Source organism: Sceloporus undulatus, chromosome 3 (genome assembly GCF_019175285.1).
Source record: "Sceloporus undulatus isolate JIND9_A2432 ecotype Alabama chromosome 3, SceUnd_v1.1, whole genome shotgun sequence".
Classification (NCBI taxonomy): Eukaryota; Metazoa; Chordata; class Lepidosauria; order Squamata; family Phrynosomatidae; genus Sceloporus; species Sceloporus undulatus.
In genome coordinates this window covers 101,681,259-101,698,667 of record NC_056524.1, presented here as the reverse complement: position 1 = coordinate 101,698,667, position 17,409 = coordinate 101,681,259, and the positions used below count along the sequence as shown (strand labels likewise).

General features: G+C 41.4%; 1 protein-coding gene across 1 annotated transcript; it reads right to left on the bottom strand.

Annotated features, from left to right (window-relative positions):
- Positions 1-357: 357 nt before the first annotated feature.
- Positions 358-17,111, bottom strand: LOC121926614 (acetylserotonin O-methyltransferase-like). Its single transcript, XM_042459730.1, has 8 exons — positions 16,963-17,111; positions 15,863-16,037; positions 12,585-12,714; positions 10,807-10,875; positions 10,179-10,297; positions 8,876-9,016; positions 5,568-5,690; positions 358-1,428 (listed from the first exon to the last, which is right to left on the bottom strand). Exons 1-8 carry the CDS (start codon positions 17,017-17,019, stop codon positions 1,220-1,222), a joined length of 1,023 nt encoding a protein of 340 aa, XP_042315664.1. The 5' UTR covers positions 17,020-17,111; the 3' UTR covers positions 358-1,219.
- Between the last annotated feature and the right edge of the window lie 298 nt (positions 17,112-17,409).

Below are 17,409 nucleotides of genomic sequence, written 5' to 3'. Positions count from 1 at the left end.
CTTTGTTTCTATAGCCAGGTGCTTTTTCATGCCTCCTCTGTTCTCCACCAGCGAGTAAATGGCCTTGTTGGGCTGGAGACAGCAGCAGCTAAAAAGGAGGGTTTGAGAGGGAAACATAACTCAGGAGATTATCGCATTAGAAATAATGCGTTTCAGGCTGTATTACTGCATGTAAAATCACTGCTGCCACTGCCAGTCAACTGGAACCTAGTTGAATCCTGGGTCCTAGCCGCACCTAGCCAGCCGTTTTTCCAAAACAGCAAGATCCCATTTTGGAAAAGTGGCCAGTTAGGCACAGCTGGGACCCAGGATGCAGCCAGGTTCTAGATGCCTGGCAGTGGCAGTGGCAGTGGCAATTTTACATGCAATAATACCCATTTATAAACTGAAACATGACTGTGTCCCGTCAGGGATAAATCACATTATTTCTAATGCAATAATCTCCTTAGTTCTGCATATATGGAACTTTACAACATATGTCCAAATCCAGGATTCTGGCCTCAGTTTTTCTTTGATCTGTCATTTAATTAAAGGAATAGCTTCCTTATACTAGGATTAAAATGCAACAGAACTTGAAAGAGAGTATCATCAGAACATGAATGGTGCTCATGCATATGTTCTGAAAGCAAACCTGCTAACGTTACTTAAATTAACTATATTATAGTAAGGTGAGGTCAAAAAGCTATTAGCATATTGAGTATCCATGGCTGCTACTTTTACTACTTGTATGGATGCTTTTCTGTTCAACAAGTCAAGCACCAGTCTGCTTAATCATATGTGTGTGAACCTCTGGGCAAATACAGTTGACTTTAGATGGCCTGAAGGGAAGTTACAACATGGAGATTTCATAGCATGTCATTACTTTTTTCTATGACTTAAACACAGCTACTACCAGTTGTGAATTCGAACTTATTGGAAGGATTATAAATAATCAAAATGTATCTTGAGGAGACATGGGGAACCTGTCACTCTCCACTTGTTCTTGGACACCAACGACCAAGAATCTCAAAAAGTATTGTCAGTGTTCTTGGGATGATGGGAATTACAAAAGGTCATAGGTCCCCTTCAACCAATCTATTCAAGTAACTACAAAAGAAAAAGAAGAGGAAATTGGAGGAAATGCAGTGCCATATTGTGTTTTGAAATAGTGTCCAGAAGAAGGAAATGAACAGAATTTTATTATCCTGACTTCCATCACAAGAACAAAGCAGGAGCAACATTACTTTCTTCCCAAAATAATGCCATAAAGGCTTCCTTTCTTTACTTCAACTTTCTTGAAGCCAGATGCACTAAAAAGCTCACTGTGTTCTGATGGGGTCCGGATTTTCCCATCCGTGTTGAGCAGTATCTTTAAGGAAGTAACGTGGGCTTCAAGAGGTCCACTCCTGTCATCATTCAGAATTGATTCAATTACTAGCACTCCACCACCTGTTTCAAAATAAATTTTATTCAGTTATGAAAAAAATAAATGTGATACCGATTGCAATAGCATTCTGAAAAGTGAAGTTTAATTTTATCAAGCAACCTATTAACAGGACCTTATGGAAAAAAGAATGCAACTTTCACTAGCCCTAAAAGAAATGAGCACTTCTTTACAAATAACTGCCTCTTTCTATCATAGGAGTGCCATTTCTGTCAAAAAAGCAAACTGCTGGGCAACTATAGAATTTTGTTCAATGTGATTCACAATATCAACCCATGTTCTCTCCCTAACAGCCTCCTCTCTACACCTGCTGGTGAAAGTCTTCAAGACTGTTAGAGGCTTTTATTCTTTTGACAGGTTCAGCTGCATCCTACTCTTGCACAATGTCAAACAAAGAGGAGCCTGGAGGACTGTCCATAAACCCATGGGACTTTAAACTGAGTTTCAGTTTTAAGCTGCAAATCTGTATTCAAGTATGTATTTATTACTTGGCAGTTAACCTAAGGGGTGCCATTCTGTGAGTTTGAATCCTTGGATCCATTTTGTGTGTGTCTTTCTAACTCCTTGGAACGTGCAAAGCACACAATCCAGAAAAGGGGCATTTGGGATAAGATGTTGATTGAAACCAGACACTTTCACCTTGAAGACTGCTTGTTATTGTATGCCAGCCTGATATGTCTCTGCTAGCTATAGCATGGTAGACCTGACTAGGACCCCTCAACCCTGCTGGAGTGAAACTAGATAGCTAGGTTTGCTTGAACACCTCCTTTATCTATGCAAACTATATAAAGTTTTGTCTGTCCCATCTTTATGCTGTGAATCAGCTCAGCTGTGAAGCTGCACAAGGCTAGGGAGGACTTTGATCAAAGTTTTTGGTGGGAAGTTATTTTCTAGGTTCAGGACTTCATCCAGCAGCTCTGTGCCCTGGGAGGGGGCAGGTGCAGCAAGACTGACCTTTCAGCTCTTCTCCAACACAGACATCTTATGAGAGGAAATGTCTTACTAAAAGGTCTCTGCTTCAAGAAATAAATAAGAGCATTGATGTATACTGCACATAATTCCCTTTGAGGAAAGTGACAGTGCACAAGATTCATTGCATAGAATAACTTGAATAACTAACAGAGGCCCGGTACATACCTCTTCATAAATCAGGGCTGGCAGTGGCCTTTTTTCCTCCACAGGGTTCTGTCCTGGGCCCAATGCTATTCAACATCTTTATCAATGACTTGGATGACAGAATTGGGGCATACTTATCAAATTTGCAGATGACACCAAACTAAGAGGAATAGCTAATAACCCAGAGGACAGGATCAAAATTCAAAATGGCCTGAATAGATTAGAAAGCTGGGCCAAAGCTAGCAAAATGAATTTCAACATGGAGAAATGTAAGGTACTGCACTTAGGGTGGAAAAATGAAATGCACAGATATTGGATGGGCAACACCTGGCTGAACTAGACTACGTATGAAGGGATCTGGGAGTCCAAGTAGACCACAAGTTGAACATGAGTCAACAGTGTGATGCGGCAGCTAAAAAGGCCAATGCAATTTTAGGCTGCATCAGTAGAAGTATAGTGTCTAGATCAAGGGAAATAATAGTGCCACTGTATTCTGCTCTGGTCAAGCCCCACCTGGAATATTGTGTCCAGTTCTGGGCACCACAATTTAAAAAGGATGTTGAAAAACTGGAGGTTGTCTAAAGGAGGGTGATTAAAATGGTGAAGGGTCTGGAAACCATGCCCTATGTGGAACGACTTAGGGAACTGGGGATGTTTAGCCTGGAGAAGAGAAGGTTAAAACGTGATATGATAGCCCTGTTTAAATACTTGAAGGGATGTCATATTGAGGAGGGAGCTAACTTGTTTTCTGCTGCTCCAGAGACTAGTACCTGGAGCAATGGATGCAAGCTACAGCAAAAGAGATTCCACCTCAACATTAGGAGGAACTTCCTGACAGTAAGGGCTGTTCGACAGTGGAACACACTTTCTCAGAGAGTGGTAGAGTCTCCTTCCTTGGAGGTCGTTAAACAGAGGCTGGATGGCCATCTGTCGGGTATACTTTGATTGAGATTTCCTGCATGGCAGGGGGTTGGACTGGATAGCTCTTGTAGGCGGGTTACACACCGCCATTAAAGTATGCGCAGAGAGCGTACTAGGGTTAGGGAGGTGCGGTGCTTCCGCACCTACCTAACCCTAATACGCACTCCGCATCTAAAAAATGACGGCGGCCGTTCCAGACGGTTGCCGCCACGAGGACGTCACGGCCGCGCCACCTCTATACGGGGCGGCGCGGATGTGATGTCCTCGCTCTGCGCCAGGGCGCCTAGTGCACCCTTTGCACGGACCAGGAAGGAGCTCCATTTCGGAGCTCCTTCCTGGTTTGCGGCGCCGCTTTGCGTCGCTGGGCGCAGCCTTCAGACGGCTGCGCCCAGCGAAGCAAGGGAGAAATGGGCCAAGCGGCCCCTTTCTCCTTCTCCCCGCCGCCACGGGGTGTCCTTGGGGCTTGAAGCCCCAAGGACACCCCTTTTCAGGCTGCAGGGAAGTGGCGTTTTGCCGCTTCCCCGCAGCCTGAAAAGCGGCGGATCGGGGCCTCAGTGGCTGCCGTTCTGGCAGCTGAGACCCCAATACACTGGGGAAAGGGGCGGGTACAGACCGCCCGAAATGGGCAGTCTGTAACCCACCATAGTCTCTTCCAACTATGATTCTATGGCACGTTACAGACCACCCAGAAGGGGCGGTCTTGTGCCGCTGCCGGTTGCAGTGCGGAGGAGTCGCAGCAGCCAAACTGCGTGACTCCTCACTGCAAATAAGAAGTGCCAAAATTGCGCTTCTCTTTGCAGCGCAGATATGACGCCGCGAGGCGCCAATGGCGCACTCGCAGCATCATATACGCTGCGTGACGTGCAGTCGCAGCGCGTCCGCTACGTAAAGAATGCAGCCCCTGTGTGGAACGGGCACCGCCATTTTGTACGGACTCAGTCCGTATTAGGGTTAGGGGCATCCGGAAGTGACGCCCCTTTCTAACCCTAATACGGACCCAGTCCGTACTATAGGCCTGTTTGTAACGGGCCCCAGATTCTAAATCCAAAATATCTGGAAGACCAAAGTTTGGGAATCACTGTGACTAAGGAGATGAAAGGGTTAATTTAAATGCAGGAATAGCATATTGTATGGTCCTTTCTAAATTATAGCATTCCAAATAGAAATTATATACCTTCCAACATTTTGCAGATTGAAACTGGGGCATGTGCAACCAAATGATAGCAGAGTGTGGTCAAGATATTAAAGAGGAAGAACACAAAGGTAGGAGAGGCTGCAGCTGTTTACTTTTCCTGCGCCTTCTAGGAAGGACAAAATTATTTCCCCTCCTCTCCTCTCCCGTTGCTGAGTTAACCAAGTATCAATGATGTTTGCACTTTCAATTCAGTTTTCAGCAATTGAAAGAAACTAAGAACAAATGGAGAAAGTGGGAGAAAGGCAGAAAAACTGGAACATTTTAAAAGCAGCTAGGAAAGTAGGACAGTGAAAAATGAATTGGTATAGTCCCTGCTAGATTAGGACGTGGTGGGTATGTAACAATGGGCCCAAACAGACAGGCTAAAATAAAGCTGCTTCAGGTCACTTTGGAGGTATGCTGTTTAAATGATGCATGAGTCATTAGGACTGGAGTGTGGATTTGGTGCAGCTTTTGGCCTCTTGGGACACATGCCTCATTTAAACAGTATACCTCCAAAGTGACCCAAAGCAGCTTTATTTTGGTCTGTCTGTTCGGGCCCTAAGGAGCAGAAGAAGATCCATAAACACTAAACAGGGACCAAGTTCTATTAAACTCAGTCAACTGTGAATCAAAGTTGTAAAGATGCAAATGTTTAAATGCCCATAATTAAGAGAAAAAACTCCTTGCACAATCATTCTTATTACTGACATACAGTACTAGCTTTACAAATATATTTTTCAGAGCTTTATCTGAAGTAGTAAATGCCAGAAGACACCTAAACCCATGCTACTTATATATATATTTTAAAAGATGCATGAGACTCAAGGCACCAGTGAACAAATCAGAAAATACTGTATGTGACCACCCTGGCTACCCAACAGAACTAACAAACTGCTTTTCTTTTCACTCCTATTCTCTGAGTGTACATACCAGGTTTGCAGGCCTTGTGTAATTTGGTTAGCAGTTGCACAGACTTCTCATCATCCCACAAGTGCAGGACTCTTGCCACAATGTACAGGTCAGCTTCAGGGACAGGATCCTTTAAAAAATCCCCTATAATAACATAGTGTAATGCTGGATTTAGGCCAGTGATGGTGAACCTTTTCGAGGCCAAGTGCCCAAACTGCAACCCAAAGCCCACTTATTTATTGCAAAGTGCCATGTCCCTCTGGCTTTCTAGTAACAAACTCTGGCAGACTCTGTGCTGGGACGATGGCACATGTGCCCACAGAGAGGGCTCTGAGTGCCACCTCTGGCACGCGTGCCATAGGTTCGCCATCACTGATTTAGGCCCTTAAATAATGAGGGCAGAAGTGAAAAAGTACTGCATGTATCATCATAAAAGTAAATCTGTATCTTCCACCCACATTTTGCCAACCCACACTTTTAAAAAAAAGAAAGAAAGCAAAGAGATAGGAAAGATTAACAATATACTTTGACTAGGCATAACAGATATTCATTGTTAATTGCCAATTTTCTTTATGCTTTTGTTATGTATATATGTATGTATGATCTTACTATTATAATTTTATACTTTAGGGAGGGAGGATCTGGGATGGGAGGGTGGGAGATTTTGTTGTTTTATTATATTTGTACTGTATAAACCTTGTTGTTCCCCATCTCGATCCCCAAAATGGAAGAGGTGGGATAGATAGATAGATAGATAGATAGATAGATAGAAATAATAGACAAGGTGAGATCATTTCATTTAGCTCACATAGATAAGCTTTGAGTCTAAGCAAAATGAAAACATGCCATTATTATTATTATTATTATTATTATTACTATGGTATATTTTCATTCTGCTTAGACTCAAAGCTTATCTATGTGGGCTAAATGAAATGATCTCACGTTATCTATACAGCAAGCTGTGCAGACAATTTATGGAACAAATCGGGCCAAATCCAGGCCTTTTCAGTGCTTTAATCCAGAGGGGGAAAATGTGGGGATTTACTCCAGATATGAGCACAAAATCCAGATATTTGCATGTGCGTGTGTGTGGACTGCACTCCATAGCAACATTGGTGTGGGGCCTGGGGTGGAAGTAGTTGTTGCTGAGCAGGACTGGTTGGGTCTGGCAAGCCTCACGTTTGTCACCATGTTTTTCTACTTTATTGTATTCCAGCCAAGACATCAGTGGTGAGGGGTTAGATTGGGCTACCCTCTTCCCTCTTCTTTCCATTTGCATGAGTGTTGGATGTTGCATTTGTTTTTACTATTATTACTCTTCCCCCTTCCAATACTTCCCCAAATTTATTGCTCACTCACTCATGCGGAGATCTGCAGTATATGGATGGGTAGTGAGAAGGAGTGTGGCTCTTTTTTCCCATCAGTATAGATGTGCCCTCAGTAAGAGTTACATCCTAGTAAGTACATGCAGGATTGTAGAACAAGATGATAATGCTTTTGCCTATTTTAATCTTTCCTTTATCTTTCTTGGTAGAGAAGGGATAGTTCAGTAGCTTTTGATTGAACAAATGAATAAATTATTTAAATTATTTAATTATTATTTTTAACAAGGCTGCACTTTAATGCAATATGAATGGGTCCTTGTTATCCACTGGGATTTGGTTCTAGGATCTCATGTGGATATCAAAATCAGTGGATGCTGAAATCCTATTAAATACAGTAGCATACTAAAATGATGTCCCTTATATAAAACAGCAAAATCAAGGTTTGCTTTTTTTTTTTAATTTATATTATTCTTGAATATTTTCAAGCCATGGATGGCTGAATCCATGGATGAAAAATCTGTGGATACCAAGGGCCAACTGTAATCTGCAAACACTGGAGTAGCTGCATTGAGCTCTAACACAAAACAGTATTCAAACTGTATACAGCTCCATTGACATACAGTGCACCCTTGAAATCTGCTGGTGTTTGGTTCTAGAACCCCACCTCCCGGACATCAAAATTAGTGGATGCTCAAGTCCCATTAAATATAATGGTGTAGTAAATGGTGTCCCTTATATAAAATGGAAATTTTAAGGTTTGAGGGGTGTGTGTGGAATTTATATATTTTAAAAACATTTTTCAAGGTTTGGATGGTTGAATCCATAGATGAAGAATCCATGGATATGGAGGACCAACTGTATTTTGCTATGAAACCTTTCTCTCTTCCAGCAAGAAAAATGTGTGACACAGATGGACTGATATTTGAGAAACGGGAGGAACTCAGTGGTAGAGAAAATATTTTGCATGGATGTGGTTCAGTCCCTACCATATCCAGGTAGGACTGGGAAGCATTTGTGTGTAAAACTCTGGAAAGGAAAAACTGGGAGGTGATGCCCTAAACTGAAACAAGCAAGTGAGTGGACAACAAGTTTAGGGGGGATAAAAATGGGAAACACGGCAAATTTATTAAAACAATGTGTAGCAATAGAATGCTGAAAAGAGATTAAAAGAAATTACAAAGCATAGAGTATATGCTATCCTAAACACAAAAAGAGGCTTGTTCTGGCCTGTGAGCCACGCCCTAACAGGCACAAGGCAACTTTTACCAGTCAGTACGGGGCTAGGGAACTGCAAATTCCATACGAAGGTATCAAGTACACAAAATACCAATTCCTCTGTGCCTCTCAACATGGAATTAAAAAAGATAACACAGTATGTCCATACAGTTGGGGAGTGCACAACAGAGACAAAATTAAAAGGTATGCCCATTACAGTTAGGAAGTACAAAACAAAAACCAAACGCGTTTCGACTAGAACGTCTTCGTCAGTGGTCATAGAAAACTAATAGAGCAGCCTTGTAAGGTATATCATATGGTATGTGGGAACATCCCGTCACTGTAGGTAAGTTGTTGGTCTTCATAGACCTTATATCATGCCTAGGACTAGGATGCCTCACATGTAATTGCAAGCCCATATGATAAGCCCCGCCCCTGGAGGATGAAAGCCTCACCCTCAGAGGGTGAAAGCCCCGCCTCTTGCATGGGACCCCGCCCCCGGAGGGCGGATTCTCCACCCTTGGCACGGCGACCTAAAAAGGTTTGCCATCACCGGCATATACTCTATGCTTTGTAATTTCTTTTAATCTCTTTTCAGCATTCTATTGCTACAGATTGTTTAAATAAATTTGCTGTGTTTCCCGTTTTTATCCCCCTTAAACTTTTTGTCCATAAAACTCTGGAAAGCCACTGCCAGACAATGTGGATAACACTGAACTAGAAGAACCAATAGCCCGACTTGATATAAGCAATTTCCAAGGTGGTCTTTCAGAACAAAACATATTTTACCTTCCTGGAATAAAATCTTGCCACCTGCTGGGGCCACAGAGTGCTTCTTTGACCTTTCCACTACTTCAGGTAGATCAAAAATGATCACAGTAGAATTTGGGTACAATGAAGTGCATTCTTTGGCTAAGGTACCAGTAGAGCCTTAAAGAAAGAACAGGACATATGTCCTTCGTGAACAGAGTAATATAATCAAGTTAAAAAAACCACAAATATAGCCATTTCCAGTTTATTTGTCAACAGGATTTATACCTGTATAAATGTTAGAGGGGCTTCAGAAGCATGGAAGTCTTAATATAAGAAGAGGTGACATTCACCCATCCAGAAGCTGAGGCTTTCCGAGTGATGATTGGAGCCTGAAGAAGCTCCAGTAAGTAAAAGTCCAGCATGAGTGACTAGGGTCCAAACATTGCAGAAATGATCCAGTTTGAGATTGCTTTAACTGCCCTGGCTGAGTGCTAGGGAATCCTGGGAATTGTAGTTTATTGTAGCACCAGAGCTCACTGACAGAAAGCTAAATGTCTCACAAAACTACAGTTTCCAAAATTCCCTAGCACTGAGGCAAGGCAGTTAAAGTGGTCTCAAATTGGATTATTTCTTCCCTGTGTTTTGAACATAGGCTCCATAAAAGGGTAACTGCTTGGTTCTTGTAATGCTGAGACTGTTCCATAAGTTGGAGTATTTATTATGACTGTGGAACACTGCTTGCCATGGTAAGTGGCCAAGCTTTCTCTTGACTGGAGTTTTTTCTTTCTTCCAAGCCTATTTGCAGGACACCAGGGTCCAGCCTTGTTTCCTTTTATGTTCAATCCTGTTAACCTGTTCCTATCCTGTTTCTGTAGTACACCTCAGTAGATTGTTTCTCTTTCTCACCCAGCCTCCCATGTCCCATGAATCCTCTGCACCTGGTCTCAGTATGTCTTCCTCCAACTTGCATTTCCTTCACATGTGCACAACTTGAAAACACTACCAGCTGAAGGTAGGGAGTAGAAAAGAGAGATGCCCATTTCTCAAAAATGATTCTCCACTTCTAGAACAATCTGCATTTTCTAGTCATTGTGGGCCATCTAAGAATAACAGTCAATATTTTCTTTGCTAGAAAGGGCATCTACCAATAACTATAAAGTAGGTACCCTTGGCTGGCCAAAGTGGTTTTGACTTCTTAAAGCAACCCTACTTTTACAATCACAGAAGCCTAGGGGTGGAAAAGAACCCAGGAGATAATACAATACATACTCCAAACCATTAAAATATTATTTCAAGAGGCTCATATGAAGGAAGACTGTTGCAAATTTGTAGCACTTACCTCCCAGATCACAAATGAGATGGAAATTAGAAAGATCAAATGCAGACATCACTTCTCTACCAATCATATTCCAAGTATTCTCCAGGGCCCAGAAGTATTTTTGCATGCCTTCCTCTGAACTGATAATTCAGATAAGCAGAGAAGATTCCTTCATACAGATTCTGATTCACATTGGGCATTACAAACTATGATAATATCTTGGTTCCTAAAAGCAAAAATTCCTGTTGCTTAGCATCTCTTTTGTTAGTGTTATTGCTGGAAGGACCACAATTTCCAGCCAGGGCTGCAGTGACATCACTAGAGCCATTACAGATCCTTGAAAGTGCAAGCACCTTCCAAAGGACTTGAAAGAGTCTATTTGTGAAAACATTTATACTTTTACAGATCTACATTTCTATTTGTACAGACCTACATTCTATGAAAAAGAAAAGATAAGGAGAGGTGTCTGACCAGATTATAAAAAGTCTCTCTCTCAATACCATTAATGAGAGCCCGAACCTTAAAAACATCGCAGCTGTGAACAAAAATGTATGTTGTATACAATTATACAAGGAATTATTAACCTTAATAATTTTTCCCATTTTGCCCATTGTCTTTCAAATTTGATATAGAAACAAACAACTTTTACCTATAAAGAGCATCAAAATAGTTTTTTGCTGAAGGTCCATATATTGACTTGATTTGACTTTTTCCTTCCCTGAAACAAAACATTTGTTTTAAATAAATGAAAATTAAGTAGTTTAAAGCAACAAATTCAACATCACATTCTTCTACCCACAATATACTGAACATCTTAGATAACTCCATGCATTGGTTTTGAAGTTCATTCTTAAAACTGTAAGAATAATTCAGAAAGACTCAGAACATCCCCATGCATGTCTATTCAGAAGTAAACTCTGCTGAATTGTCTAAATATATACAAGTACCTTTGATACTACTTTGTTACTACATAACACAAGTATTTTGAAATATCAAAATTCACTGCTCTATTCAAAGACTTGACCTCATAAAAATAAAGTTTTAGTGGCCATTTTGAACATTATCTAATACAATGAAGTTCTTTAATTAGAAGTAAATCACTTATTCACTTGTGCTTTTTGTCCCTGAACTATCCAAAAGCAGAGTGGTTCCACTTTTGGTTTTGGACCAGAAATAATTGCATGTTGGAATTGTTTAATTATATAACACCAAATGCTGCTGACATAGTGATCAGAAAGCCAGAAAAGGGGGGAAATATTATTTAATTAATGTTGCAATATTTAAATATCATTTAAAGTAAATTTCTATAGCAAGAAAAGCATACCAACAGAAATAAAAAGCTCAGTTAAGAATATAAAATGGCAACTCAAATAGAGATATAATGGTTGCCATTGGGGAAGTGATAGAGAAACTGTGGGCTGAAACAGACGGCAATGAAGGAGAAATCTCCAGCCACTTTGATCACAATCACTCCAGACCACAGCAACTATATGGCCCACTCTGCTCCTTTTGCTGGTAGCTTCCGGCTGCCTTAGGTGGTCTTGGTGCAGCTTCCGGCCACTTCAGGGGTGTGTCATCTAAACGCCATGTAAAGTGGCCAGAAACAGCTTTATTTGGCCTGTCTGTTTTGGGCCTGTGTTGTTGTCTATACTGGCCAGGATGCTCTGGGCACAGCCAGAGTATCCAGGCCCAGAGCTCCCTTGACCTCCTCCTGTTTCCTGGGCCCTACATACAGATGCTGGACAGCTGTTTGCATGTACATCCTATTGTGCTGTCCAGTGTGGCTGCTGCCACATCACGTTGCTCCCTTCTGAGGTCAGAATGAGGAGCCTAGCCTCAATATCATGGTTAAATGCCTTATTGTGCTTTCAGAGCAAAGAAAGCCATGATGGACGGTGATGTCTGCACTGGATGTGCCACCCAGTGTCAGAACAGAGGGCTTCAGATCTTCCAGGAAGATCTGGAGCAACTGGGGGCATTTTTTAATCTATGGTAAGGGGGTATGCCCCAGGTTTGGCATGGAATGTTCACACCACATTTGGGAATTGTCCCCACTGAGTGGATAGTGGGGAGGCTGGTTTATTTGGCCCATGCAGACAGGGCCCACATGCTTTGCCCATCCAATACATATAATACTGGATAGAATCCTATTGGCTGATCCCATTTTGAGGATGCCCATTGAATTAATTGTTGAAAGCTGAGTCAGCACATAAAACAAGAATGATTGGAAAAATACAAGAGCAGGAAATCCTGATATACAGCATACAGTACTTTGTATGCCTGTAAAAATGTGAGTGAATTCAATGAGGCACTATCACTCAAAACAACCTGGCAAAAAATACCTCTGGCTGATTCTTTGATAGAAAGCCTATAAGTATAAACACTCTCACTGAGTTTTCTGAAACAGATTATTCCTAGTATCCTCACCTTACAGCATCAGCCAAGTACTGCAGACTTGGATAGAAGACTTCAGACTGTAACTGCATGTAATAATACTGTGACTTTGGGCTTGATTTAGCAAGGTAGAGATTGGCAAGCTTTGTGTTTCCATAAAGACCTTAAAATAGAAAAAAAGGGAAGATTGTGATGAAAAACCCTGAAAGACAGAGGAACAAGCTTGTTGGCAAGGCATCATTCTTTCTCTCTCAAATTTATTTCAATTGTTTGTTTTAAATTATTTTAATCACATTTCTTGCTCTTTCTGATCTCAAAAGTTATTGCACATTTGGATTAGTCTGCAGAAGGATCTTATGCATTTTGTCTCTCTCAGAAATTTGAATGTCCTTGAAGGGACACCAGTCATGGAGGCACAAAGTTAAAGTAATGAAGCTTGCTCCACATTGTCCTTCCAGCAACCAAGACCAAAAATGGAAAATAACACTTATATAAAATTTAGTTCTACCAGTGACTGTACCCTGTGAAAAGATTAGATAAGTGTAGATTGAAAGTGCATGCCTAGATATTTGTATGTATGCATTTGTTTAATGTCTTGTCCATTTAACCACTATTAATATTTATATCACCCCTTTGAGAAGATCGGTGCCTTACCCTGTCCATAGTTTTTATCTAAGGGCCTCTTCACACCAGCCCCTTGCTTTGCTAAGTAGCATCACTGTGCTACTGAGATTGAAATACTGCCTTTAGGTCTTTAGGTTTGTTCCCATGGTTAAAGTGATAATTCCCACTTTAGGCTTCCCACACTGGGGGCTACTATTGATGACCATCCAGTAATAGAAGAGGGACAATAAACAGTGGTTAAAGTAAATGATCACTGTCTCCTAGTTGACATACTCTCTGACCTTGCAGGGACATAGCCAGGATTTTAGGAAGGGGGGGATCCAGACTAAGTGCCACCATTATAATGGGGCTTGGGTACAGCGGCGCAGCAGCACATACCATTCATTTTTTTAATGGAAGGGGGGGTCCGGACCCCAAGATCCCCCCCCCCGGCTACGTCCCTGGACCTTGGGTTCTCAGACTCTGTTCTCGACTGGTTTAGATCTTATTTGTTTGGCAGATATTTTGCAGTGGTTGCAGGTGGACAGACTTCATCCTCTGTTCCCTTATCTGTGGGTGTTCCTCAGGCCTCTGTTCCGGGTCCCCTTCTGTTTTCTCTCTACACACTGTCCTTAGGTAAACTCATCAGCTCTTTTTGTTTTTCCTACCATCTGTATGCCGATGACACCCAGTTGTATCTTTCCACCCCCGACCTTTCTCCAAGGCTTGAACAGTAAGTTTCATCTTGTCTCACAGCTGTCTCGCAGTGGATGCGCCATTGGCGTTTGAAGCTCAACATGTCCAAGATGGAGCTTCTTGTCTTTCCTCCTAAACCCACCCTTCAACACTCCTTTTCTGTCTCTGTGGACAACATTTCTGTTCAACCAGTCCAGCAAGCCCGCAGTCTTGGTTTTATCTTTGATTCTTCTCTGTTGTGTATCCCTCAGATCCAGACCACAGCCAGGGCTTGTAGATTCTTTTTATACAACATTGCCAAAATCCGACCATATCTCTCTGCCTCTACTGCCAAGATCCTGGTCCATGCCCTAGTGATCTCACAACTCAATTACTGTAATGTCCTCCTGGCTGGGCTTCCTCTTTCTCACCTCCGTCCTTTAATTTCTGTCCAGCATTCAGCTGCACGTATTATCACTTCCACCCACCACTCTGACCACATCTCTCCTGTGTTGGCATCCCTTCACTGGCTCCCCCTCCCTCCCTTTTCGTATTCAGTATAAGCTCCTGCTATCCACGTTTAAAGCCCTCCATGGGCTGGCCCCTCCTTACTTATCAGACCTTATTTCTTCTCACCTTCCCACTAGGGCCCTCCGTTCTGTTAGTCAAAGTCTGCTGTCCCAGCCCAAGATTTCCTCTGCCCCATCTCGGATTCGCCCCTTTTCACTCGCTGCCCCTCACTCCTGGAACCTTCTTCCTCCGCAAACAAGAGCCATCTCTTCTTTAACCAGGTTCAAAACGGAGCTGAAGACCATCCTGTTCAGAGAAGCCTTCCCAGGCATTGCATAATTGTCACTTGCTTTTTGTTGTTCTTTTGTTGTCTGTTTTATTGAATCATTTCCTCTATTGCTATGTATTTTATATGTATTATCCTACTAGAGAGGCCCCTTCCCCACCATCTTTCCCTTCTCCTTTTGTGTCGTGTCTTTTTAGATTGTAAGCCTAAGGGCAGGGAACCGTCCAATTAAAAAGATTGTATGTACAGCGCTGTGTAAATTTACAGCGCTTTATAAATAAAGGTGAATAATAATAATAATATAAATAAATAAATAAATAAATAAATAATCCAGATGCACTTGCAGTAGCCATTAATTCTCTGTAGCTATTGATGTTATGTGCTGCCCAGTCAGCTTTGATTTATGGTGATATAATGAATGAAAGATGTCCAAGCCCCCAATTATTAAAAGTCTTGCAGATTCAGGGGCATAGCTGAATCTGAATCACTGGGTGATTTATTGAATCACTCTGTCTTTAATCTGCTCTTCTTTTCCTACTAACTTCAGTTATACCAAGCCGTGTGGTCTTTTCTAATGATTCATCTCATCTCATGATATATTCAGAGTACAATTGCTGCAGTTTAATCATTTTGATTTAGAGTGAGTTCAGACTTCATTTGTCCTCAAGCCCATATTTTCATCTTTCTAGAAGTACAACATATTGCAAGAACTCTCCTCGACTATCACATTTGATTTTCTTTCTGTTAGCTTTCCTCATTGTCAAGTTTTCACAACTATACATACAAATAGAAACTACTGTGGCATGTATAATTCTGACTATCACATGGGGGAAATCTTGTGCAAAAAATGGGGGTTTAAATTTGGGGGGGGGACACAAAAACAGGTTGATTTTTACACAACGTTAACCTGAACAGAAAGTGGAGGGGAAGTAGACAAAAGCTGCTCCTTTTTACTTTTGGAAAATCCCAAAAGTAAAAAGGAGTGGTTTTTGTTTACTTTCCATTTGAGTTAACACAAGTTTGATAGTGACATGTGTAAAAATCAACCCATTTTTGCAGGTTTTTTTCTACCTTTTAAATTCTTTTTGCACGGGATTTCCCCTGTGTGATAAATTCCTTTAGTATTAAATGGTGTATCTTTATACCTTTAAAACACATCAGTAAATTGCATAATCTTTAGCAACCAGTATTTAAGCCATATGTTCGAAAAATCTGAGTACCTCCTATATCTGGTTACCTTTATTGTCCTTCTTTTCCATTCTCAGGAGATTTAAACCCACACAAGCCTCCAGCAGCTTCTCCATGCCCATGTGGCTGGTGCCCAGGCGTTTGGCAATAGCCTCTGAAGTCAAGAGTTCCCCCGATTCCATCAGAAGATCAAATATTCCCAGCTCAGAGGCAGTAAACATGATCTAGAAATAAAACAATGAAGATTATTGCATTGCCTTTTTCCTAATCTGGGCATGGGCTGAGACTGGACTGGGACTGTCTTATCACACAGTTCTGTGCCCCGATCGTTACCATCTGGTTCCTGATCGGAATGTTTCCCATTACGGAAATGAAGCATTTTTCCCTAAGGATGGGAGAAACACACGGTGGTAACAATCTGGGCACAGAGCTGTGAGATAAAGCACAGTCTCAGCCCAGTCTCAGCCCATGCCCAGAATGGGAAAAGGCAGCTAGAGCTATCATCTTCAATGTGAAAAACTGAAAAAAGTCCATAAATAGTCTACACTTATGAAGGGTATATTATTATTGTTGTTTTGGACTATCTGCTCAGAGGTAAAATCTGAAAATCTGAAGCTGCACAACACACATTATAAGAGCATGGAATGTGAGACTCCTGAATCAGGGAAAGCTAGACATTGTAAAACAAAAAATGGAACACATAAACATTGGAATACATATGGTGATCAAGCTAAAATGGTCAGGAATGAGACATTTTGATTCACTTAGGCGCAGGACAGACTGGCCCAAATGGGCAGCCCGCTGGTGGCCTTTTTCTAAGATTAGCAAACTCAAACTGCTAAAAGAGAAAGACAAGAGGTCCTGCCACTTGGTAAGGTGAGCAAGTTAACTGAGAAGAGGTGAAGGTCAAACACGTGAGGAGAAAAACCAGTGAGAAAGAAAAAGAAGAAGAGGGAAGAGGAAGATGAGAGGGAAAGAGAAGGAACATTGTAGTGGCGTATGGACAAAGGGGATCGTAACCCTTGCAACATTTGTTTTTCATCCTACTGAAAAAAAGAGTATCCAGGAAAAAACATGTATATTTGACTCTGCACATTTATGGGTGAACTCTGGAAGTCAATATTTATAGGCATTACCTCTGGCACTTACTTTTGAGAAGAAAAATCCATTCAGGTTCTGAAATAACTGTTTTTCTGTAGAATCCATTCTTCTTTACTGGACCTTTTGTCAAATAAATCTGATGTCTTTGATGTCACTCTCCTCTGTGCCAGAAGACCACTCTTATGCTATATTTGCTGAATACTTTAAATGGAGGAGAAAAGCATGTACATTTTTAATTGTTTATTACCAAGCCTGTGACTCTTACTTACAAAATAGCCAGAAAGCTGTGCGAACAGTTCTCTTTTCAAAAAGGAATGAAATGTGAAAAATATTAGATTATTTGGAATACTTAAACTGGGAATATGGGATAGGCATAGGTGAGACAATAAGTAATTTGTAATATATAGGTATTGCAGTTTGACCACATTTTAATTTCCATGGTTCCACCCCATGAAATCCTGGGACTTTTTCTTTGGTGAAGTACTTGAAATTTTT